The sequence below is a fragment of the Lactuca virosa genome, chromosome 3 (genome assembly GCF_052849685.1).
Source record: "Lactuca virosa cultivar CGN04683 chromosome 3, Lactuca_virosa_CGN04683_v6, whole genome shotgun sequence".
NCBI classification, from domain to species: domain Eukaryota; kingdom Viridiplantae; phylum Streptophyta; class Magnoliopsida; order Asterales; family Asteraceae; genus Lactuca; species Lactuca virosa.
Genome location: NC_136428.1, coordinates 403,513,218 through 403,539,863, shown reverse-complemented (window position 1 = coordinate 403,539,863; position 26,646 = coordinate 403,513,218). Strand labels below are relative to the sequence as shown.

Genomic DNA, 26,646 nt, shown 5'->3' with positions numbered 1-26,646 from the left:
ATAGAACGGCATGCTAGTTAGTGGTAGGCTAAGGATCCTGTACGAATGGTGTGTTAGTGTTGCCTGATTTGTGATGCCTTTAGCTTAGGAGTTTGTTCTTATGAGATTGAATCTGACATTGCTATTTGCTTGGTGTATGTTGTATAATTGTACATAGTTAGGATTTTATAGCCTTAGAATGCTTGAATTAGCCTTTCTTGATGTTCCTCATTTGGTTGTGGATTTGAGGTAGAATCATATATTCGAATGTCTATCGAATCTCGGATTGTGTACGATTGGCATGCGCAAAGCAAATGGCGGGGATAACGGAAATCTTGTAAGGCGGAGCAGTGCTGGGGAGCAGTCTAGAATGAGTGTCTAGATGCTTAGTAGTGGTTCCAAGGAACCAGCAGGGCGAGTGTATAGCTGATCTTGAGAAATAGAGTCCTTGTCATTTAGGGTCTTGAGAGGACGGGTTGAGACAAATATGGGTTGGTGTGGAATGTAGTATTGGGCCCGTACTGCTGAAAGCACCGAATCCGTACGCGGCTCAAGAAGGAATCTTAAGGAACCAAGGAACTTGTAGGAGTGTGTGGATGTTTATGTATGTGCTTTATCCTGATTCTGTAATGCCCGTGTTTCTAGGCTAGGCATTAATATTGACTTGATAGTCTAGGTTAACCTTTGTAACTCATTTAGAAGAAATTAAAAGGAATTATGTGAATATTATGTGAAAATTATGTGTTTTATGCTTAATTATTAAGGTTTAAATAATTAAGAATAAAAATGAGCGTCAAAATTAAATATTAGATAAAGCCGATATCTATTAAGAAACTTGTAGTGGGCGTGACAAGGATTACGGATATATAAGGAATGTCGAAGTTTCACGATAAACCGGCACGGTGCCGAATGTCGTAAAAAGTGAGTTGTTGATAAACTACTTTTTAGCCTCAGTGATCTAAACGAAACTCGTAGTGTTCGTTAAACCGAGAGTAGGTATAAAAAGAACACCCAAATCAGACTCCGTATGGGGAAGTTATGATTTTTCGAAGTTTCAGCTTAGCAGTAGACAGCTAAAAACTCGAATTTTAGATCGAGTGATTTTTAGCCGACACGACCTAAACGAGAATCGAAGGTCTCGTCATTAGTAGCACAACGGTAAAAAGTCTGACGAAAACGGATGTCGGATGAAGAAGTTATGAATTTTTAACGGATTTCCTGTCCCGGTATGTTAAAAATAATAATATAAAAATTAAAGTCAAAATTAGCCGACGAAGTCTAAACGGAAGTTGTAGAGCGTAATTTTACCTACGCGTGCATATAAAGAACGTCAAAAACAGAGCTCGTATGCGAAAGTTATGGATTTTAGAAGTTTTGGCACGAAAAACGAGAAAAATCCCCAAAACCGAGGAATTTCGCATAGGTGGACTTCGGCCACGTGTCCTCGCCTCGCAGGTGCCACGTGTCCGAAATTCTGATGAGTCACCGAAGTCGTGGAAGCATCCGAGGAGTGACGCGTGTGCATCCGAGAGTCCGATGCGTGCCAGGTGACTCCTCCATCCGAAGCCGCCTTACCTCACCCTGACGCGTGTCGCACCAGCTGTCCGAAGCGGTCCAGTCAGAAGCCCCCAGCGAGGCCCTCGTATGCGCAGCCATGTGCGAGCCCACGTGCGAGCCTTCCCTGCGAGCCCTCGGATCTGCGATGCGTGGCTTCTTCTCAGCCGTTGGATCAGGAGGCTCGACCCTATAAATAGAAGGGTGCGAGACCTCCCGGGGGTATTTTGAAAACTTGTCAATTTTAGCCCCTAAACTCATATTTCTTTTATTCTAACTTCCCCCGAAGCCCCGGTATCGATTATAACCCCCGGAATACACCACGAAGTGCCCGAGAAGCCCGAAAAATTTATCTTTTCGGTTTCGAAGCCCGACCCTTCGCAGAGCCCGATTTCTCAATAAAACTCCCGGTTTTATTAGAAACGATCGTTTTAGGAAACGAATTGCTGCCCGAATTTTATTAAATCAGGTGAGTGTGTAGTTACTTTCACCTTACACATAGATATGAAGTATTTTACATAAAATACGTGCTGTGTGAATATTTATTGTTTGTTTATTTGAGTTGGATGTTGAAGGTGTGATTTATACACGTTTTTAAATAATTTAAACTGTATATGTATTTTTATCTACAAAAATGTTGGGTAAAACATGGGTAGATGAAATAATGGGTGTGTGATGATAGGTGAGTTGGATAAATGAGATGATCAGTAATATTGATCATGAGTTGAGGGTGAGTGGTGAAATTTGAGAGAATCACTTACCCAAAATGGTGACCCCCGTCATTCAGCAGAGTAGGGATGACAACCATGGACTATTCTAGATGGTATGTGGAACACTAGCAGGCCCGCAACCTATAGGTGTAATGAACTATATGTTCATTTGGAGTACTCTAAAAACCCATTGACATGTATGACAGGGGTGAATACTGTCAATAATACTGTCAATAAATAAGAGCTATGAATTTAGCCCCTGTTGTATAAACCCTGGTGATGGTGTGACCTTGTGCCTATTCCTTAGGATGAATCATTAGGAAGGAGTGATAGTTGAATCTTAGGGTAAACCCTTAAGAAATTAATAAGATAATGGGGTTGGGGTAATTTGGTTGATTGATTGATGTTTAAGTACAATAAATTTATTTATTATGGGTTGAAAACCCTATATGCTCACCAGGCTTCCAAGCCTGACCCACTCAGCTTTTATGATTACAGGTAGTGGACCCCGAGCATAGTCGGATGATGATGATGAGTGATTTATGGATTATAGGCCAGTAGTTATAAATAACTGTTGTAAGGCTTATAATGTCTTGTTTATGCTTTTGATCTGTATCGGAACATGACATCCCGAGGTTTTAATATAAAAGGAAATTATATATTTCTTAAAGAAAAGTTTTGATAAACATTATCATGTTTTATATTGGGGACCTATTCCGCAATATCTTTTGAAAAGATTTCTCTGATTTTATTTTAAAAAGCATAAATTAAACCGGCCTTTTCTGGCCGAGAAATTAGGGGATGTCACAGTTGGTATCAGAGCATTAGTTTAAGCGAACTAAGAAATTGTAGGATTTCTAGACTTAAACTTAGAATGCTAAGTGATGATTGTGAGATGAGTGTCTACCATAATTTAGGCACGAGCATAAGTTTATTTTAGGAAAGATGCCTAAAATGTTTTATGTGTTAAATATTTTATGTTATAGCTATAAGGGTGCCTTATATGCTATTATTTGTTCGGATCTATGGTCTGTTGCCGATCGGATCTGGAAACCTTATGTGTGTAGGATTCTAAGCGTATGATTACGAGATTAGAACTAACATGTAAACGTTTCGAAGTGACAAGGAGATTTATACGTTTATCATAAATAAAGCTTTCCTATCTTAAATTCTCGCCCAGAACACCGAACGTCTGCTTGGGTGTACAAAACGTTATGCCGAAGACTCGTAGAGAATTGAGTAAATGGAGGAAATGAAAGGCTTATGATAGTGAATGACACCTATCGGGAGATATCGTAAGAGTGGTATCTTGCCTTTAGAACATGTCTAATAAAATAACGGAACGTTTAGAGGGGTACGGTACGTCTGAAGTACACCTTCGATTGGCAGGATGATGGAATGGTTGGTGTAATTCTTGAAGTTGTCCCATCGTCTGGAATTTTCATCACCAACCAAGTTGAAGTAGAATTGATGATTGAAGATACGCATGGAAGAAGTCCTAGTAGAGTATAGGAAAATTTTATGATTAATTGGACACATTCATATGTATTAAATTGTTTTGTGATTTTAGGATCTGGGGACTGCGAGACAGTACTTGGGACGAGTATGAGTAGGTGTGAATAGTAGTAGAGATCTATACTACTGGAAGCACATGACTCACACTTGGATCAGGGAAAGTCACAAGGTTACCAAGGAACTCGTAATTGATTCCATCTTATTCTAGTCTGTCGTTACCATCGTTTCGGTAATGACTAAGAAGATGATTGTTATTCCGACCCTAGTGGTCATATCGAATTGAGTCCGACTACGATGAGTTTGTTATGTGGTTCAGAGAACCAAGTTCGATGTAGCAGTTGACTTAAGCCGAATTGAAGTAAAGGCTGATCAAAGCGATCAATAGAAGTATCGCGTTCGTTGTTAAAGAAGTTGGGTTAGGTTGTGTTCTGACCCAAAGGGAATAAAGTGATAGCGTATGCATTGAGGCAATTGAAGGAGCATGAAAAGAACTACCCCACTCATGATCTGGAGTTGGCAGTGGTAGTATTCGCCTTAAAGATAGGGAGGCACTATCTTTATGGTACTAAATGCAAACTTCTCACTGATCATAAGAGTCTTCAATATCTCTTTAATCAGAATGAGTTGAACATGAGACAACGGCGCTGGCTGGAACTACTCAAGGACTACGACTGTGAGATACTTTACCACCCTGGTAAAGCAAATGTTGTTGTTAATGCTCTCAGTGGAAAGGTGAATCTTGAAAAGAAAAGGCCAAAAGCGTTGAGAATTGAAGTTGTCTCTACAATTGTGGGAAGTATAAAAGAAAGCTCAAGAGGAAGCTTTAGAGAGAAATGACCGAAAGGAGGAACGTTTGGGCAAAACGTTGGTGTTTGATACAAACGGTCAAGGACTGAAGATATTCAAAGATAGGATTTGCGTACCTAAGGCGGGAGGAGTAAGAGGTCTTCTGATGGAAGAAGCTCACAAAACCATGTACTCGATTCATCTCGGTAGTACAAAAATGTATAGGGATCTAAAACCCTATTACTGGTGGCCGACGATGAAGCTCGATGTTGCAAAGTATGTGGACGAGTGTGTAACTTGTGCTAGGGTTAAGGCACAACATCAGAAACCGTATGGGAGTTTAGAACCTTTGCCTATACCCATGGGCAAATGGGAAGACATCACTATGGATTTTGTGACTAAACTGCCCAGAACAAGGAACGGTCATGACATGATTTAGGTGGTCGTTGATCGCTTCACTAAGAGTGCGCATTTCATAGCAGCCAACGAGAAATGGTCTATGGATAAACTTGCGAATTCTTATGTGAAGGAAAGTGTGAGGCTTCATGGTGTTCCGTTAACGATTGTATCCGATCGTAACAGTCGTTTTACCTCAAGGTGTTGGAGGAGTCTGTAAGAGGAATTGGGTACCAAGTTGTGTTTGAATACGGCTTACCATCCGCAAACCGATGGTCAGAGCGAATAAACGATTCAAACGTTGAAGGATATGCTGAGAACCTGTACCCTGGAATTCCAAGGTAACTGGGATGAACATTTGCCTTTAGTAGAATTTTTCTAGGGTAATAGTTTCCACTCAAGCATCAAGATGGCACCTTATCACGCTTTGTATGGGGAAAAGTGTTGAATGCCGTCATGGTGACTGGAAGCTGGGGAAAAGCAGCTTATGGGACTTGAAATAGTCCATCAGACTGCTGGAAAGTTGAAAGTGATTAGGGAAAGGATGTTAGCTGCTCAAAAGAGCTATGCTGACAAGAAAAGACAACCGATATCATTCGAAGTTGGAGATTCGGTTTTACTTAAAGTCTCGTCGTGGAAGGGACTTATAAGGTTTGGTAGAAGGGGAAAGTTGAGTCCAAGGTTTATTGGACCATTTAAAGTTCTTCGGAGGATCGGGAATCAAGCTTACAAGCTAGAATTACCGGAAGAACTGGAGGGTATTCATAACACATTTCATGTGTGTTATTTGAGGAAGTTCACGGGAGATGTGCCCGACATAATTCCGATTTCTGAGTTAAGGTTGGATGAAAACAAGAGGTTAATTGGAGAACCTGAGGCAATCGTTGACCGTAAGACTAAGAAGTTGTAACGTAAGATAGTCGATTTAGTGCTTGTGCGTTGGAAACATATAAATGGGCCAAATCTCACCTGGGGAAAAACGGAGAGTGACATGGTGAGTCGCTACCCGTGGTTGTTTGTCGATGTGTGATTCCGGGGAAGGAATCATCCTAAGGGGGAGAGAATTTTAATGCCCGTGTTTCTAGGCTAGGCATTAATATTGACTTGATAGTCTAGGTTAACCTTTGTCACTCATTTAGAAGAAACGAAAAGGAATTATGTGAATATTATGTGAATATTATGTGAAAATTATGTGTTTTATACTTAATTATTAGGGTTTAAATAATTAAGAATAAAAATGAGCGTCAAAATTAAATATTAGATAAAGCCGATATCTATTAAGAAACCTGTAGTGGGCGTGACAAGGATTACGGATATATAAGGAATGCCGAAATCCGAGTTATAACGAAGAAGTTATGACCTATCGAAGTTTCACGATAAACCGGCACGGTGCCGAATGTCGTAAAAAGTGATTTGTTGATAAACTATTTTTTAGCCTCAGTGATCTAAACAAAACTCGTAGTGTTCGTTAAACCGAGAGTAGGTATAAAAATAACACCCAAATCTGACTTCGTATGGGGAAGTTATGATTTTTCGAAGTTTCAGCTTAGTAGTAGACAGCTAAAAACTCGAATTTTAGATCGAGTGATTTTTAGCCGACACGACCTAAACGAGAATCAAAGGTCTCGTCATTAGTAGCACAACGGTAAAAAGTCTGGCGAAAACGGACGTCGGATGAAGAAGTTATGAATTTTTAACGGATTTCCTGTCCCGGTCTGTTAAAAATAATAATATAAAAATTAAATTCAAAATTAGCCGACGAAGTCTAAACGGAAGTTGTAGAGCGTAATTTTACCTACGCGTGCATATAAAGAACGTCAAAAACGGAGCTTGTATGCGAAAGTTATGGATTTTAGAAGTTTTGGCACGAAAAACGAGAAAAAATCCCCAAAACCGAGGAATTTCGCATAGGTGGACTTCGGCCACGTGTCCTCGCCTCGCAGGTGCCACGTGTCCGAAATTCTGATGAGTCACCGAAGTCGTGGAAGCATCCGAGGAGTGACGCGTGTGCAGCCGAGAGTCCGATGCGTACCAGGTGACTCCTCCATCCGAAGTCGCCTTACCTCACCCCGACGCGTGTCGCACCAGCTGTTCGAAGCGGTCCAATCAGAAGCCCCAGCGAGGCCCTCGTATGCGCAGCCATGTGCGAGCCCACGTGCGAGCCTTCCCTGCGAGCCCCCGGATCTGCGATGCGTGGCTTCTTCTCAGCCGTTGGATCAGGAGGCTCGGCCCTATAAATAGAAGGGTGCGAGACCTCCCGGGGGTATTTTGAAAACTTGTCAATTTTAGCCCCTAAACTCATATTTCTTTCATTCTAACTTCCCCCGAAGCCCCGGTATCGATTATAACCCCCGGAATACGCCACGAAGTGCCCGAGAAGCCCGGAAAATTTATCTTTTCGGTTTCGAAGCCCGACCCTTCGCAGAGCCCGGTTTCTCAATAAAACTCCCGGTTTTATTAGAAACGATCGTTTTAGGAAACGAATTGCTGCCCGATTTTCATTAAATCAGGTGAGTGTGTAGTTACTTTCACCTTACACATAGATATGAAGTATTTTACATAAAATACGTGCTGTGTGAATATTTATTGTTTGTTTATTTGAGTTGGATGTTGAAGGTGTGATTTATACACGTTTTTAAATAATTTAAACTGTATATGTATTTTTATCTACAAAAATGTTGGGTAAAACATGGGTTGATGAAATAATGGGTGTGTGATGATAGGTGAGTTGGATAAATGAGATGATCAGTAATATTGATCATGAGTTGAGGGTGAGTGGTGAAATTTGAGAGAATCACTTACCCAAAATGGTGACCCCCGTCATTCAGCAGAGTAGGGATGACAACCATGGACTATTCTAGATGGTATGTGGAACACTAGCAGGCCCGCAACCTATAGGTGTAATGAACTATATGTTCATTTGGAGTACTCTAAAAACCCATTGACATGTATGACAGGGGTGAATACTGTCAATAATACTGTCAATAAATAAGAGCTATGAATTTAGCCCCTGTTGTATAAACCCTGGTGATGGTGTGACCTTGTTTGTGCCTATTCCTTAGGATGAATCATTAGGAAGGAGTGATAGTTGAATCTTAGGGTAAACCCTTAAGAAATTAATAAGATAATGGGGTTGGGGTAATTTGGTTGATTGATTGATGTTTAAGTACAATAAATTTATTTATTGTAGGTTGAAAACCCTATATGCTCACCAGGCTTCCAAGCCTGACCCACTCAGCTTTTTATGATTACAGGTAGTGGACCCCGAGCATAGTCGGATGATGATGATGAGTGATTTATGGATTATAGGCCAGTAGTTATAAATAACTGTTGTAAGGCTTATAATGTCTTGTTTATGCTTTTGATCTGTATCGGAACATGACATCCCGAGGTTTTAATATAAAAGGAAATTATATATTTCTTAAAGAAAAGTTTTGATAAACATTATCATGTTTTATATTGGGGACCTATTCCGCAATATCTTTTGAAAAGATTTCTCTGATTTTATTTTAAAAAGCATAAATTAAACCGGTCTTTTCTGGCCAAGAAATTAGGGGATGTCACAGATTCTGATGGTTTTATTGTGTGTTTCAGTATGGTGGTTACCCGACGTTCAATCTCCAGTGACCCTGAGAGGTCGAGTGCCAGTGATGATGAGATCCGTAGGATTGTTACCGCCGAGGTGGCCACAAGGATTAGAGGGGCTATACCAGAGATGTTTGGGTCTATCAAGAACACACTGGTTGAGACTTTTTATGAGTGTTATGTCGCCGTCAATGAGGTTGTTGTTGCCACAGCCACCGCAATTGTTGCTGCTGCGAGACCGTAGGGGGGTAATTTATTGTGGTATTGGGAGTTCAACAACACGAAGCCACTCGAGTTTGATGGGATACATGATCATATTGCTGTGATGAGATGGATTTCTGATGTTAAGGGTTGTGTTTACACTTGCTCTGGTCTGGAGAATCTGAGGGTTCGTTTCGCATTAAACCTACTTTGCTTGGGAGTGAAGGATTGGTGGAAGTTTTTGACAGCTGATTATTCTCGTGCAGAGTGTTCTGCGGTTACTTGGGAGAGATTTACTGAGATGTTCAGAGATGTGTTTATACCAGTGGTTGAGAGATATATAGATAGATAGATAGATAGATAGATAGATAGATAGATAGATAGATAGATAGATAGATAGATAGAGAGAGATAGAGGTTGGCCCAGGATTTCCTGTATCTCAAGCAGAAGACAAAGATGGTGTGTAACGCTTGATTGGGTATGTTCCCTTTTTCCCTTCATACTTAAATTTTTACATCATTGGTCCTTGGAGTTAGTACGCGGGGCGTACCATATGGTACACTTAGCGTACTAGCTGAGAAGCTAGTATGCGGGGTGTACCACATGATACACTTAGCGTACTAAGGATGGGGTTTGATCGTGGAGTCGAAGCCTCGTACGCTGGGTGTACGAGGGTTACACATGGCGTACGAAGTGGATAATGAAACCCTAATTTTAGGGTATTGCACCATATATAAGGTCCTTAAGTCCCTAGGGCTGGCCTCTTTATCAACCTCCATTGCCCTAAAACCCTAATAGCATCTTTGAGTGTTCTTGAGCCTTGGTCTTGATTTTGGTGGTTTATGCTCCCTGGAGTGATAGAAGAAGAAGTTGGAAGACTCATTCATTTGGGGGAAGCTTAGAGATCCAGATTTAGCTCCATCTTTTGGTGACTTTTGAGGTATAAAGTTCATACCTTGGCTACTCTTTGTTTAGATCTCTTCATGTCATGATTTTATGCTTCTTTGTCCCTTTTTGGTTGGTCTTGACCGGTTAAGTCCGTTTTAGAAGCTAAATCTTGTAGATCTGGATGTTTGAAGAGCTCCTTAAGCTTAAAGGTGCAAACTTTATGGTGTTTATGGTCTCATGCATGCATTAAGTCATCTATTAAGTCCTTTTGAGCTTTAAGAGCTTCATTAAGCCATGCATGCACGTAAAGTTGGCAACTTTACGTGGCAAACCACCTCAAGGATGTCAGATATAAGTTTTGGAGTGAGTCTTAATCGATTAAGAGCTGGAAATTGCTATTTGGCCAAATGGAGGAGTACGTTGTGCGTACAAGCAGGTACGCTTAGTGTACAAGCCCTAAGCGAGTACGTTGCGCGTACATGCTGAGTACGCCCCGCATACTCAGCCAGTTTGGGCTTTGGAGTTGTGGGCTTATCGATAACGGGCTATGTTGGCTTTTGGTTTCCTTGGGCCTTGTTGGGCCATCAGAATTCAAGTATTTGGGCTAGGAATATTTTTGGACCTTGTATTAAGGCCCTTGAAAGGGTTTGGGTTATTTGGGCTTTAGGTGTTTATTTGGAATTTGGACCTTTTAGATTGTTGGTTTGGGCCTAGGATTTGGGCCAAATTAGGTAAAGGGTAAAAGGGTCTTTTACCTTAGTTTAGACTCTTAGTATGAGTTGGGATCCAATTATTAATTGGATGTTATTGTGATTGATAGCTCGGGGATTTGTCGGTCCAACAGCCAGAGATTTATCAGTGTGATTCAGCAGTTCGAGGTGAGTTTCCTCACCATGTTTAGCGAGTCGAAGGCACCAATGCCGACCCATGATCTGTTATGCTAGAATACTAGATGTATGTGTGACTCTTGTAAGTGTATGTGCTTGTATGATTATGGGGCGGGGCCTGATGGTTAATCTATATACTATGATCATTTATGTTTATATGATTTGTACGTGGGCGGGGCCCGTTATGCGAGTTTGGGTGGGGCTGTTGTACTCTTTGGGCGGGGTCCGTTTTGCGAGTGTGAGCGGGGCCCAATACACTCTTGGGGGTGGGGGACTATGAGATGTTATGTATGGTATGTGGTATTTTGGGAAACTCACTAAGCTTTGTGCTTACGGTTTTAAGTTTATGTTTCAGGTACTTCCAGCTCCAAATGGAAGATCTCGGGATGATTGCAGAGCACACACCACCTCGTTCTGCAGTTTCTTGATTTACTCTGATGTGATATGATGATTGATACATTTGTTTTATCTGGATTTTTTATGATGATGTTTTTTGGGATACTGGTTTTATTAATTTAAAAATGAAATTTTTGGATCTTATTTTTGAGACGTTACACGGTGACTGAGATAACCAGGATGTTCCATAAGAGGGCCTTGTGTTTGTCCTGAGCACGTGTCTACTAAGCAGGTACGTGTGAGTCGGTATCTGAGTATTCTGAGGAGTGATATCCGTGAGTTTGTGGCGAAAACTTCGTATCAGACATTGGCTGAGCTGCAAACCAATGTCAGGAGGAGAGAGATTAAGCTGGAGACCCAGCCTAGAGAGAGGGAGATCCAGGTGAGAAATAGGAGACCAGTGCAGTCGCAGCCGACGACTAAGCGGACTAAGCCTGCTGACTCAAGAGTTGGAGGCCATAAGGGCCGCACTTGTGATAAGTGCGACAAGGGACATGAGGGACCCTGTCGGTCAGGGACGGCTTGCTAAGGGGCATTTGGCTAGGGATTATCCCAAGGGATTTCAGGTTTGCTTCAATTGCAACTAGACAGGTCATTTGAGGGCCGAGTGTCCTCAACTTGCATCGAGGGCGGTTCAGACTCCGGCCCCCGCGACTCTACGTATTATTGATGGCCGACAGGGGAAGGCCGAGACATCGAGGGCTCGAAGGAGAGTATTTCAGTTGACAACCGAGCAGCTCCAGACGTCCTGGCTGGTATGTGTTTTTTATTATTCTGCTGATTTGTTTATGTTGCTTATGTTATTGTTCTTGTAGGTACTTTTTCTTGTGAATTCTATACATGCGCTTGTGCTGTTTGACTCGGGTGCGATTCGGTCTTTTGTGTCATCATCTCTTTGTCATGAATTGCGCGGGAGGCCTTGAGCAGGCCATTGAAGGTCTCTATACCTGATGAGTGTCTGGTCTCCGCTACTGACATCTACTGGGGTTATGTGTTAGGTATTTTTTGATGGGTTTTGAGCATTCTAACCCTCCTATGGTGTACATGCAACCTTAGAAACCTTGGATCTATGTTTTACTAAGATACATGCAAATTTGTTTTTCCAAGGTTCTTAACCTAACTAGCATGGCATGGGGAACTTTGAAACAAAATAAGCTAGTAGAGTTACATACCTTTTAGTAGTGGTTGATTGCTTGGAGTTTGAGAGCCTAGCACCAATAATGTGGATGCCTCAAATGGAAGTCACAAATCACCACAAACCTTGGAAACTTGAGAGAATAGTAGAACACTTCTAGAAATCGACCACCCTTAGTTCTCACACAAAAACTAGTCCAATTTCAAGTGCCAAGGACTCCTTTATATAGTGTGGTGGATTAGGGTTGCATCCATGTAAACCCTAATACCCATGACCTTTCATTTCCATGAGATCCATGGGTTAAAGCTCCATGGACTATCCATGGACTTACCATGCAAGCCTAGCCCATTCTTAATAAGCAATAGCCCACACTATATAAATACAAGAGCCCATATTTAATTAGTCACCTTTTTGATCACTAAATTAATTCTAAATTAATTTTAGATCAATACTAATTAAATAATATGATTTCATATTAATATATTAGAACTTATAATATATTAATAAATCATAACTTATACTATTCTCAAAAGATTATCCATATAAATAGTTCGGGTGAAGTGCAACCCAAATAGACTATGCCGAGTCGGGTCAAGTACATCTCAAATATTGTTATGGACTTAGACACCTTATCCAACAGTCTCCCACTTGGATAAGTCTAATAACTATAGTTGCAATTATGACTTCAGGAACCGACCGGCAATCGTAGCTCTTAAAACTCTGCTGAACTATGAAGCGCCATTTTAGATAAGGGATCATATAATCCCCTGTTCTAGATATCAGTCGGACAAATACATGGAACAATGTCTTACTTATTGTCCAACAATTTGTTTCCCGATTTCCGATTTGTTTGACATAGAACTTAATTGAACATACCAATTTAGTTCTGACCGGGCCCGGTACATAGGTCAAAAAAAAATCATCGAGGGGCCCAGATATCGCTTCTAATCCAAGAAGGTACAGAGAAACTTCGACTCATATGCTTGTTCTACTACTTGTTGAATCATACACAAAGGCACGTTTTATAACATCGAGTTACCAATGCGTTTTCGTACAATCAATGTATAACCAACTCATAGGCAACAACTCGTATCTCTAGGTTTGAAGACTTATATGATATTACCGTCTCACGATCACTCGAGATAAATTCCATGAAATGATACAAGCGAGCGTGGGTTGAATCCAATACTCATAACTTATGAGCACTCATGAGTGTTGTAGCAACTCTTGCTATGTCCAACAACTTAGACATCTACAAGCCAACTTCATGATAGTCTTGATTCATATCTACTTCCAACATATGACCGACTGTGGAAAATTTGAATAATATGATATACCATAACATAATTATTCTGCAAGTCAAAACATGCAAATTGAAATAATAGTAAACGATTGACAAAAGATAGCAACACTTTACTTATAAATAAACAACAACTTTTATTTATCATCAAATGTCAATTACACTTTACAAATTTCAAAGCTATCTAATTTCCAAAACTAATATCATCCTTTAGCCCTATGTGCCTTGCATGTTGAAGATGCTTAACCCTACTCAGTCCCTTCGTGAGGGGATCTGTTGGGTTCTCATCCGATGATACCCTCTTTGCCACGAGGAGTCCTTCTTCTATTCGATGTCTGATAAAGTGATATTTTCAGTCAATGTGTCTGGATCTGCCATGATCTCTCGGTTCCTTGGCTAAGGCAACCACACTATTGCTTTCACAGAAAATCTCCATTGGCTCCTTTATAGCTGGTACAACCCCAAGGTCTCCAATGAAGTTCTTTAGCCATATAGCCTCCTTTGCTGCCTCGCTTGCCGCTATATACTCTGATTCGCAAGTTGAATCAGCCACTGTCTCCTGCTTGGAACTTTTCCAAGAAATAGCTCCTCCGTTTAAGGTAAAGACCCAGCCTGACTGAGAGCGGAAATTATCCCTATCAGTCTGAAAGCTAGCATCACTATGCCCTAATACTCTCAAGTCATCACTCCCACCGAGGGTAAGGACCCAGTCCTTAATCCTCCGTAGGTACTTGAGAATGTTATTTACCGCAGTCCAGTGATCCTTGCCAGGATTCCCCTTATATTTGCTGACCATGCTCAATGCAAAGGCCACATCAGGACGAGTACAAGTCATAGCATACATGATCGAGCCTACAACGGAAGCATACGGTACTCTACTCATCTCAGCTATCTCAGCCTCTGTACTCGGGCTCTGAGTCTTACTCAGTCTGGCGTTACTCTGGATCAGTAACTCACCTTTCTTGGAGTTCTGCATGTTGAACCTTTTCAACACTTTGTCCACATAGGTGCTTTGACTAAGTCCAATTAGTCTTTTACTCATGTCTCTCAAAATCTTTATCCCTAGGATATAGGCAGCTTCTCCAAGGTCCTTCATAACGAAACACTTCCCAAGCCAGGACTTCACTTCCTGCAGATTTGGGATGTCATTTCCTATGAGTAGTATGTCATCCACATACAATACCAAAAAGCTAACTATACTCCCACTAGCCTTGACATATACACAGGACTCATCTTCGCTCCTCGAAAAGCCAAACTCTTTAACTTTCTCATCGAAACAAAGATTCCATCTGCGAGGTGCTTGTTTCAATCCATAGATGGATTTCTCAAGCTTACACACTCTATTAGGGTACTCTACACTGACAAAACCCTCTGGCTGACTCAGGTAAACATCCTCAGCCAACTTTCCATTAAGGAAAGCGGTTTTGACATCCATTTGCCATATTTCATAGTCATGAAATGCAGCACTGGCTAGCATAACCCTAATAGACTTAATCTTCACTACTGGTGAAAATGTCTCATCATAATCAACTCCCGGAGTTTGAGAAAAGCCCTTTGCAACCAGTCGCGCCTTATAAGTGTGTACATTACCATCCATGTCGGTCTTCTTCTTGAAGATCCATTTGCACCCGACTGTCTTACGACCTGGTACATTGTCAACCAAGTTCCAAACTTGATTGTCATACATGGACTGTATCTCGATGTCCATAGCCTCTTTCCATTTAGCAACCTCAGGGCCTGCCATGGCTTCCGTGTAGCTGTTAGGTTCATCCAGACTTACCAGTGTGCTATCACTGATAAGTGTATCACCTTTCGCAGTAATATGGAAACCATAGTAATGCTCAAGTGCATTCCTAACTCTCGTGGAACGCCTCAGAGTTATAGACTCATCTGTTGGATCAAAAGGAGTTTCCTCCTCAGGTTGATTGCTAGGGTTTGAGGTTCTTTCACCACTTGACTCTTGAATTTCTTCAAGATCAATTTGCCTCCCACTGCTTCTTTGGCTCATGAACTCTCTCTCTCGCGAAAGACTCCTCTCCTTTCTACAAAGACCACATTATCATTGGGTCTATAGAAGAGGTAACCAAAGGATCTCCTGTGGGTAGCCGATGAAAATACACCTCTCACTTCGAGGTTCGAAGGCCTCGCAACCCCAAATCTTGAGCATTCTAACCCTCCTATGGTGTACATGCAACCCTAGAAACCTTGGATCTATGTTTTACTAAGATACATGCAAATTTGTTTTTCCAAGGTTCTTAACCTAACTAGCATGGCATGGGGAACTTTGAAACAAAATAAGCTAGTAGAGTTACATACCTTTTAGTAGTGGTTGATTGATTGGAGTTTGAGAGCCTAGCACCAATAATGTGGATGCCTCAAATGGAAGTCACAAATCACCACAAACCTTGGAAACTTGAGAGAATAGTAGAACACTTCTAGAAATCGGCCACCCTTAGCTCTCACACAAAAACTAGTCCAATTTTAAGTGCCAAGGACTCCTTTATATAGTGTGGTGGATTAGGGTTGTATCCATGTAAACCCTAATACCCATGACCTTTCATTTCCATGAGATCCATGGGTTAAAGCTCCATGGACTATCCATGGACTTACCATGCAAGCCTAGCCCATTCTTAATAAGCAATAGCCCACACTATATAAATACAAGAGCCCATATTTAATTAGTCACCTTTTTTATCACCAAATTAATTCTAAATTAATTTTAGATCAATACTAATTAAATAATATGATTTCATATTAATATATTAGAACTTATAACATATTAATAAATCATAACTTATACTATTCTCAAAAGATTATCCATATAAATAGTTCGGGTGAAGTGCAACCCAAATGGACCATGCCGGGTCGGGTCAAGTACATCTCAAATATAGTTATGGACTTAGACACCTTATCCAACATTTTTGGTGTTGGATATCCGATAAATTGTATCCCTATTACGATGGGAGATGCCTGTGTGATCGTGGGTATGGATTGGTTGAGTCGGCTTGGGGCTCTGATTAACTATGAGCAGCAGATGGTGACGATTCGAGATCCTAGTGGGGGAGTAACGACCATCTACGGTAAGGGTACTAGGTTAGGATCAACTTTCTGTTCTGCCTTCAGGGCGAGGCAGAGTTTGCAGCATGGGTGTATGGGTTATCTGGCATATGATTTCTCTCCCGAGGAGTTACCGGGTGTGCCTCCTATGAGGCAAGTGGAGTTTCAGATCGATATGATCCCTGGTGCAATGCCAATTACCAAGACATTGTACCGAATTTCACCTCCTGAGATGCATGAGTTATCCTCTCAGCTTCAAGAGTTGTTAGGAAAAGGGTTTATTCGGCCAAGTAGTTCTCCTTGGGAGCACCGATTCTCTTCGTCAGAAAAATGATAGTTGACAGCGGATGTGTATTGATTACCAGGAGTTGAACAAGTTGACGGTGAAGAACCATTATCCATTGCCGAGGATTGATGATATCTTCGATCAATTGTAAGGGGCATCTTGGTTTTCCAATATCTATTTGAGATATGGCTATCATCAGATGAGGGTACGAGAGGAGGATATTCAGAAGAGGGCCTTTTGAACTCGTTACGGGAATTACGAGTTTGTGGTGATGCCTTTTGGACTCACCAATGCGCCGACGACATTCATGAATCTCATGAACCGGATTTATAGGCCTATGTTAGATCAGTCAGTGATTGTCTTCATCAATGATATCTTGGTTTATTCAAATACCAGAGAGAAGCGTGAGGATCATTTGCGAGATATTTTCATAGTTGGAGTGATGAAATCTCATAAAGTTTGGCCTTATTTCCTGTTCTTGTTTGATGAAGGGCTTAGGGTAGGATCAAATATTCGACTGTCTATAGGATCCAACGTTATGTATGATTAGCATACACGAGTGGCTACAGGGTTGGTGGAAGTTTCATGAGTGGGTGCAGTGTGCAACGGGTCAACGTGAGGAATGATTAGCCACTCTTGAGAGAGTGAGGGCAGGTCGAAGGTGTATCCGAGGTGCAGGATTTGGAGATCGGGAATTGCGTATAAGAATCTGTTTGATTTTATTATGTTTTAGTGTCAGTCGACTCCACTGCTTGAATGTTGCTTGCTTTGTGCTTTGTGGGAATCTTAAGTGATGTGAGTTAGCTGTTAAGTGAATATGTTAAGTCACATGTAATCAAGTTTGAATAATCTCAGAGTGATGCGTTTGACCCTATTACGCATCTCTTGTCTGAGTCCAACCGTTGTAGGGACAAGTTTTCTACTTGAAGGATTATCTGAGCTCTATTACATGTGATTGTGTTCATGAAGTAGCTAACTGACATTATGAGGAGTTCTTCAGCAGCTGATGGCAGGGGAGGCGGAGAATTCTAGGAGAGCCCAGGAAGTATTTTAGTGCGGTTGTTTCGCTGGTGAGCGGGTATTGGGAGTATTATCATGAGTAGGCCTTAGAGGACCCGAGATGATCCGTGAGGAAAGTATGGATAGGTGTGGAAGGTAGTATTGGACTACTATGTTATGATCAAATACCTAGTTATTGCCAATTTATAACTACTATGTTATGATCAAACACAAGTAAACACAAAATCGATATTAAGATGAATTTTGCTATGTATGATAAATCTAATAATTACTTTCCTATGATCAAGTCTAGAAACCAAGCACAAATTATGGACCAATTATGCTCTCTAACCCAGTTAAAGTTACTAGCTTTAATTACCAAATCTAAGATTTGTTCAACCCTAGCTCTAGGAATGTAATTATCATAAACCACTAGGGAATCAAGTTCATGCAAATATAATAATCATCTACTACACCAAACTTATATCAAGGCAATTAAAGACTAGAACTAAAACATGTATCGATTTATCAACACTAGAAAAACCAACAATAATTAATCATAAAATCGACATCAACACATAGTTCAAGGGGTTCATCTTCACCAACGAAAGTAAAAGGTTTTTAGCATCTCATCATAACAGGAAAAACAAACTAAATCAATGTAAATAAGACTATACATGATTAAAGCTAGCAAACCGAATAGATCAATGTTGTTTACTTCTCGATCTCTTCAACTATTAAGCTCCAATCGATTTCAGAACTTCAATATACTTTCCAGAGGGTTTTTGTCGCAATCCTTCTCCAGAAAATCGGTCAGAAGTCCCTCTTTTCGACCTAAAACCGAATATTTATACTTTCCTAAAGTTTGGCTCCCATGCCGTGGCAAATAGGTTCCACAGTGTGGTAATCTTTTTCCACGTGTACTCTCCAAGATATCTTCTCAGATCGCGAATCTTCTAATCACCATGGCGTGGCAGAAATTCCCCACGTCGTGGGCTTCAGAAATCTTGATTCTTCGCCTTTGATTGACTCAGCCCACTCTTTCCTGCTTTCAGATTCTCATTTGCTTCATTTTCATTCCGAGCATATCTTTGCTGCTACAAAATAAATTTCAAACATATTAAGTACCTTTTGTGCAATAACAAGCACAATTTTAGCTAAAAATATTAAGATATTGCTCAAAGTATATGAATAAATATGTACATATCAAAAACCCCGGACCAGACCGATGTATATAAAAATGTTTTTTTTCCTATTAGATCGACGTAGATAATGCCACTTGAGGCATTGAAATAAAAGTAGAAGAGATTACCTAAACAAAAAATATTATTCCAAAATTATTTGAAACAATTTGCGTTTATACCCGTAAAGCATATTAGGCATATACGAAAGGCTTTTTTTTCTTATTATTTTTTTTATCAAAAGGCTTTTTTTCTCAATACATTTATATCTATTCACGATTTCACTCCACATTAAGTTATTAAAATAAAAGTAGAAGAGATTACTTAAAAAAAAATATTATTCCAAAATTATGTGAAAAAATTTGCGTTTTTACCCGTGAAGCATATTAGGCATATACGAAAGGCTTTTTTTCTTATTATTTTTTTTTATCAAAAGGCTTTTTTTCCCAGTACATTTATATCTATTCACGATTTCACTCCACATTAAGTTATTAAACTGATATTAATCTTAAAATAAAAAATGATACACGTATATAAAACATTTTTAAATGTAGAATAAATCTTTGTATTTGTTTAGCCACAAACTTGTATTTTACATAATTTTAATATCGTACGTAAATATGATTATGAATGCAATATGACTTTGTATGAGTAATGGTCCAACAAACATTTATCCCAACAAATGGTCCAGTTCGGTCCAAGACCCGGAATCCGATTTGGGATCCGGAGCCGACATGCCCAAAATCGAAACCAGCATACCCTAAACCCGTTCGGTTTTTAGTAAAGGTAATTCAAGAAATTTAGATTATGACTTCTAAGCAACAACTCGTGTCTGCTATTACATTGTAACAAACATTCGTACTTTTATGGAATGAAAAAAAACAATTTTTTTGTTAAAATCCGGTCCAAGACACGAAACTCGGTTAGGGAAACTAGAACTAGCACACCCTAACCGGTTGAAAGACCCTAACTTCCGTATTTCTGAAAGACCCAAACTTTCATACTTCACAATATTGTTACTCCAAATTACTTCAAAACATGCTACATGCATATTTATAAATAATATTTTACATTGATAGTGTGATTACAAAAGACTGGATACAAACCGACTAAGTTATAGTATATTACAAAGTGTTATATTTATTACATAACTACCCAGGATATTATAGTTTTATACATATGTAAACCTAAGTACAAAAGTAATAGTATAAACTATTCTAATTCTTCCAACAGTATATGACTATACTGGATTCTCATTACCTGCAATTGTTAAACACTGAGAGGGGTAAGCGGTGACGCTTAGTGAGTTCAGTAATAGATACAATATAACGTTATGTCATATATATATATATATATATATATATATATATATATATATATACTTCAATATGGCAGAAGCAAAGAGGAACAAGGAACAACAAAGGCATATGTATATCATATGACAGACTTTCCATATCAATCGATGATTTGATTCAATAATATATAATCAATGAGACATAACAATTTCAACTACTTGATATACATCAATAACACTTCGGCCCAAATGGCACAGAAGACATACAATTTCGGATTATCATTTTGCTAGAATATACAGGCTTTCAGCCGTACATAGCCCTATGTCAATACCAGAAGTGATATGAGTCATGCTCTACATGGCCAAAGGCACAAAGCCAATACCAGAAGTGATACGAGACATGCTCTACCTGGCCAAAGACATAAATCCGATACCAGAATAATACGAGACATGCTCTACATGGCCAAAGGCTCAAAGCCAGTACCAGAAGTGATACGAGACATGCTCTACATGATCAATGATATAAAAATCAAGATAGCACAGGAAAGCACATAGCACATATAACACATAACATACAATTGTTCCTATATATTGAACTCGCCGTGAAATAACTGCAGATTAATTTGGGCAGCACTTCGACTCTAAATATGACTTTCTGTGACGAAACCGGGGATTTTAGTTGAAAACCGGCCTTACTCGGGCAGAGTTTCGGCTAGAAAATATGATTTTCCCGGGAACTTCGGAGCGTCGGGACTTGCTTCGGGTGTCGGGGATGATATCGGGACTTCGGGGGGGGGGGGGGGGGGGTGTTAGAGGGGCTTGAGAGAGGCTAGAGAGTGAATGAGAGTGAGAATTTGTAACATAAACCCGGAGGGCTCGATTTCTATTTATAGGCTGAAAAATCGACTCTCACGTCGTGAACCGTGTATGTTCACGTCGTGACTTTGATCCTGGTCATCCCCTAGGCTTGCCGTGTGTCTTCTAGGCTTGAAACGTGTCGTTCACTGAGTTCACGTCGTGAACACTGTGTTCACGTCGTGAATGCAGTCAAATTCTCGAAGTTTGTGCTCCGAACTTCAAAAATCCATATCTTTTGCATACGAGCTCCGTTTTTGACGTCCTTTATATCCATGCGTAGGTGAGATTATGCTCTACATCTTTCATTTAGACTCCGTCGGCTAATTTTGACTTTATTTTTAATATTATATTTTTAACGGGCCGAGACAGGAAAAGTCCGTTAAAATTTCATAACTTCTTCATCCGACGTCCGTTTTCGTCTGTCTTTTTACCGTTGTACTACTATTAACGAGACCTTCGATTCTCGTTTAGGTTGTGTCGGCTAAAAATCACTCGATCTTTATTTCGAGTTTTTAGCTGTCTACTGCTATACCGAAACTTAGAAAAATCATAACTTCCTCATACGAAGTCAGATTTAGACGTTCTTTTTATGAAAGTTCTCGGTTTAACGAATACTATGACTTTCATTTAGATTACTAAGGCTAAAAAATAGTTTATCGAAAACTCACTTTTTACGCTATACGACGTCGTGCCGGTTCTGTCGCGAAACTTCGATTGGTCATAACTTCTTCGTTATAACTCGGATTTCGATGAGGTTTTCGCCTAAATGTTTCTAACGGGATTCTCTACAACTTTCAATAATAAAATTTTACTTATTTCAAATTTTATATTTTCGTTAAATTTCAATATTAGATTGGAATCTTATAAGACTTCTAATATTTTCCGAGTGATTCTAAACATAGTTTTACTTTATTTCTAGTAAAAACTATCTGTTAGAACTCAATACTCAAAATCACATAATATTTCATAATATTTTTCATTACAAAACACGATTTCAAAACGTGTATGTTACACCGGTCCGATTTCATGTCGCTAAATTAAGAGCAAATCGGTCTTCGGGTTTTCGGTCGGGCCCGACTCGTTGCTCATCTCCACTTTAAGGTATAAAAATTACAAATTTACCATATTTAGACTATACTTTTTTAACACTGATGCAACTTTTGGAAACCATAAGAATGAATGATACTAAAAATTCAAAAATTGGACTAAAAATGCATATATATATATATATATATATATATATATATATATATATATATATATATATATATATAAACAGTGACGGAGGATCAAAGTAAAGTGGTATCCCAACCTAAACCCATCGATTCGGTGTTTTGGTTTTCGGTTTGTACTTGGGTTTCCCTGGTTCGATTTCGATTTTAAACCCAAACCTTAATCGACTCCTTAGCTAACCTCAAGTCTTGTTATATGTCTTGTTATATAAACATGAAGTTGAAGTATCTTTTGATACTTGAATCGATGTGGGGCTCAAAGTAGATATCATATGAAGCATCAAGATAACATGTTTATATAATAGATGGAAATGGTTGAGTTAACATGTGTTTGACGATGTGGGTAAATAAAACAAAAGATATGTAAGGAGCAAGAATCAATCCTAAGACGTTTGCTTCAATAAGCCATCGTCTTAACCAGCCGTCCAACTGTTTGTTTGTGTTTATAAGTGAATGGATGCGTATATATACACTGCATAAAACAAAATTTTCCTAAAAAAGATTACAATACTAATTTTTTTTTTGGCATCCCAGATTACCCCGGGCTCTACATTGGATCCGTCCCTGGATATAAACTACATAGACCAAAACTATAATGTAATCTTTCATAATTAAAAACTAGGACAAAAAAAATGTAATTCATGCAAATTAAAAAAAACAAAGGGACCAAAATTGTAATGATTGTATTTTCTGTAAATTAAAAGGAAGATATAAAGTGATAAAACCCTTAACCTTGGGGACCAAAATGCAAACCAGTTTCCCCTTTTCGAATTACATGTTTTCTTGAGAGAAAAGAAATAGAAGAACGAAAGAGCTGAAAAGGGTTCTTCTTCACACACAAACACACACAGTGAGTTTTGTGATCTGAACTCCAAACTTGTCATTACCATCATGCCGAAGGAACACGCAAACTGGTCTCCATACGATAACAATGGAGGGTATACATCGTTTATGCCTGTCATTAATTCTTTTATATCTCAAGATATACGTTTAAAGTTCTCGATGTTTGATTTTATCTTTCTATGTGTATTTTTGCAGAACTTGTGTGGCGATTGCTGGTGCGGATTATTGCGTTATTGCAGCGGATACTCGGATGTCTACCGGTTACAGTATTCTCACCCGAGAGTACTCCAAAATCTGTAAATTGTATGATTTGTTTCGTTTCTTATTTTGTGTGAATTTGTTTGGTTTATTTATAGGTTTTGTTGTTTTTCCTCACTTTCTGCTGTTGATTTGAACCCTAGTGTTTCTTAATCATGTCTGGATCGTAATTTTGTCCACCCTTAGGGCATAGGGTTTCTAGATGCTCAAAAACTCCAAATTGTTCTGCTAAATTTCTCGATGGTAACATAAAATATACAATATATTCAATCGATTCTTTTCATGGTATAGAAACTATAAGAGATTAGGGGGTATTCCATGTGTGATTTGAAAGTGATTATTGCAGGTTTTTTTTTTTTTTTTTTTTTTTTTTTTTTTTTTTGCAATAAGTAAAAAAGAAACACTCATATATAGCCTAATGAGTTAAATCCTGTCCGCATTAAGTCCATTAAGTAAATTAGAAACAACACCTTAATAAGTACTTGAGTCTCATTGAAGTGTTGTTTTCATAATTTATTTGTAATGCAAACAAAATATAGTTGTTTTTGTTTCTTTTATTTGATGTTATAACTTTAATTAGGCTACTTTCACTTTGAAACTTTTTTCATTTTTGTTTGTCTGAAAAGCATAAAGCTTTATAAAATAAAAGAAAATATCTAACATGGTTCAAAAAAATTATATTTTCAGAGCAGACAAAAGTTTCATGGCTTCTTCAGGATTCCAGGCTGATGTGAAAGCACTTCAAAAGGTTTTGTCTTCTAGGCACCTGGTAAGATTCTTCAACTTCTTTTTTAGTTAATTGCTCATGATATCTTGTTTCTTTTCTTTTTATCCCATTAAATGAAGTGTTGTATGGATAAATGATGTTTAAAAAATGTTTGAGAAAAATGGAAAAAGGGTTCAATGCAAGAAATAGCAAATGTACTTTGATGGATATGTCCATTAAATCATCATACTTCCATTTCTTGCTATTATAGCAATTGAAATTTGAAAGATCTACACCCAATGATAGCCATGTCATATTGTCATCCATTCTTGCTATTATAATATTCTTATTCTTATTCTTATTATGATTATGATGATGATGATGATGATGATGATGATGATGATGATGATGATCTTTATTATTATTATTAATATTAATATTAATATTTGTATGTATAACTACAGATTTATCAACACCAGCACAACAAACAAATGAGCTGCCCTGCAATGGCTCAGCTTCTATCCAACACCCTTTACTACAAACGCTTCTTCCCTTATTATGCCTTTAATGTTTTAGGTGGACTTGATAGTGAAGGTAATCTATCTATTTCTATTTAATTATAAAATATAATTGTGGAATAAATTTATTTATATTTTGAAGGGAAGGGATGTGTGTTCACATATGATGCGGTTGGATCTTATGAAAGAGTTGGATACAGTGCTCAAGGCTCTGGTGCCACACTCATCACTCCATTCCTTGATAACCAACTTAAATCCCCTAGCCCTCTTCTTTTGCCTGCAAAGGTTCATCTCTCTCTTTCTCTCACACACATACACGCATAGTAAGTGTGTGCAAATACATAAAATGTGTCTTGCGTGGAGTTTGACTGAATGGGAATTGAAGATTCCATTCCATGTGTGTTTGTTTGCCAGATGGATGGAATGGAAATGGAAATGGAATTCTTCAAGTTCCATCTTTGGCAGGAATTGGAATGGAATTTAATAATAAATAATGAATATATTTTAAATTCACTTATAATTACTTTTTTCAAAATATATATAATGAGGGTGTTATGGTCTTTTGATAGCAAAAGGGTAGAACGGAATTGAATTCCTCAAACATGTAATCTGGTGGTTGAATTCCATCCATTTTACACATGTATCCTTTTTCACTAACGTATCACTGAAATGACGTTTTTAACCCTCACATGACATTTAGCAGGAATAAAAAAAGGACCAAATTAAAAACACGAGGAACATGTGAGAATTTAAAAATGGCATTTCCATGCCACGTCAGCAACACCATGACTAGCATATCCAGTCAGCAAGTGACAAAATATAATTTTTATTTATTAATTTTATTTGGGGGGTGCAGGATGCTGTAACACCACTATCAGAAGCTGAAGCTATTGATTTGGTGAAGACTTGTTTTTCATCAGCAACAGAGAGAGATATTTACACTGTAAGTTTCTTGATTTCTTCTTAGTGAAAAAAGACAAGATTGCCCTTGTCATCGTAAATATCCCTTAAAAAAGTGGAACATTGAGTTAATGGAGAAAGCTTGATGTTCCTGACTTTCTCTATTAATTTGTTTTGCTGCATTAAGTAAAAATAGAAACAATACTTTGTTCCCTTGTAATTTATAAAAAACAAAAAATCTTGCAAGTTGAAATTTTTTTTCTTTTGATCATTTAGTTAAGTTGCAGCACTGGATTATTGAAAAGACAAATCGCAAGAAATAGCTTTTGTTTTTTATCCATAATAGAAACATACAATTGTTGTTGCTATTACGAGTAAAAAGTTACTCATATGCTTGCTATAATGGGTTATTCATATTTCATTGTTTGGAATCTTTAAAAAAAAAAAATTTCTTACTCACGAGATGTTTTATTTTTATTTTTATATTAATTATAATATTAATTTACAGGGAGATAGTGTTGAAATTATAATCCTAAATGCTAATGGTGTTCGACGTGAAAGTGAACAACTCCGCAGAGATTAGTTTCTCAAGATTCTCATTCATCATCATCATCATCATCATCATCATCATGTCACAAGATGAAAACTTTTAATGTTTTAGATTATAATTGGGTTTGATGCTTTTGAATATTTCAGATCTTGGATTTCTTTTTGTTTTTCACATGAGACATGGTAATTGTAATGGAACATATAAATTGTTGTTTAGTAACTGTTATCTTAATGATTTTGTCTTTAAATATTTAGGCAATGTTTGCATGCAAAAAACTATTTTATTTATCGAGTTTTTTTTAGGTTGTCATATTTGACATATCAAAAGGTTACATAGCTTTTTAAAAAGCTACTCCAAGTAACGTTTCAATGAGTTTATTGAGCTTTTTAAAAAATTTCTTCAATGAGTTTATTGAGCTTTTCTAAAATTTTCTTTAATATACATTATATTACCTCTTACTTTTTTCAACTACCTTATCAAAATTTTATCAACTAGTTTGGTATCTAATATAGTATCCAAATGCTGCCATTACAAAAATTTATAGAAGTGCAAAATGCTTAAAATTTTATAGAATGATATCATGATTTTATGGGTTTTATTTTTAACAGATGAAATTATTTGAGAAAATGGCG

The 26,646-nt window shown here is 38.4% G+C and overlaps 1 protein-coding gene across 1 annotated transcript; it reads left to right on the top strand.

The window, feature by feature from the left end:
- Positions 1-22,990: 22,990 nt before the first annotated feature.
- Positions 22,991-26,245, top strand: LOC145167766 (proteasome subunit beta type-1-like). The gene is made up of 7 exons (XM_079087012.1): positions 22,991-23,177; positions 23,278-23,385; positions 24,028-24,109; positions 24,511-24,640; positions 24,707-24,849; positions 25,421-25,507; positions 25,973-26,245. The coding sequence occupies exons 1-7, from the start codon at positions 23,131-23,133 to the stop codon at positions 26,045-26,047; spliced, it is 672 nt and encodes a 223-aa protein (XP_078943138.1). The 5' UTR covers positions 22,991-23,130; the 3' UTR covers positions 26,048-26,245.
- Positions 26,246-26,646: the final 401 nt, after the last annotated feature.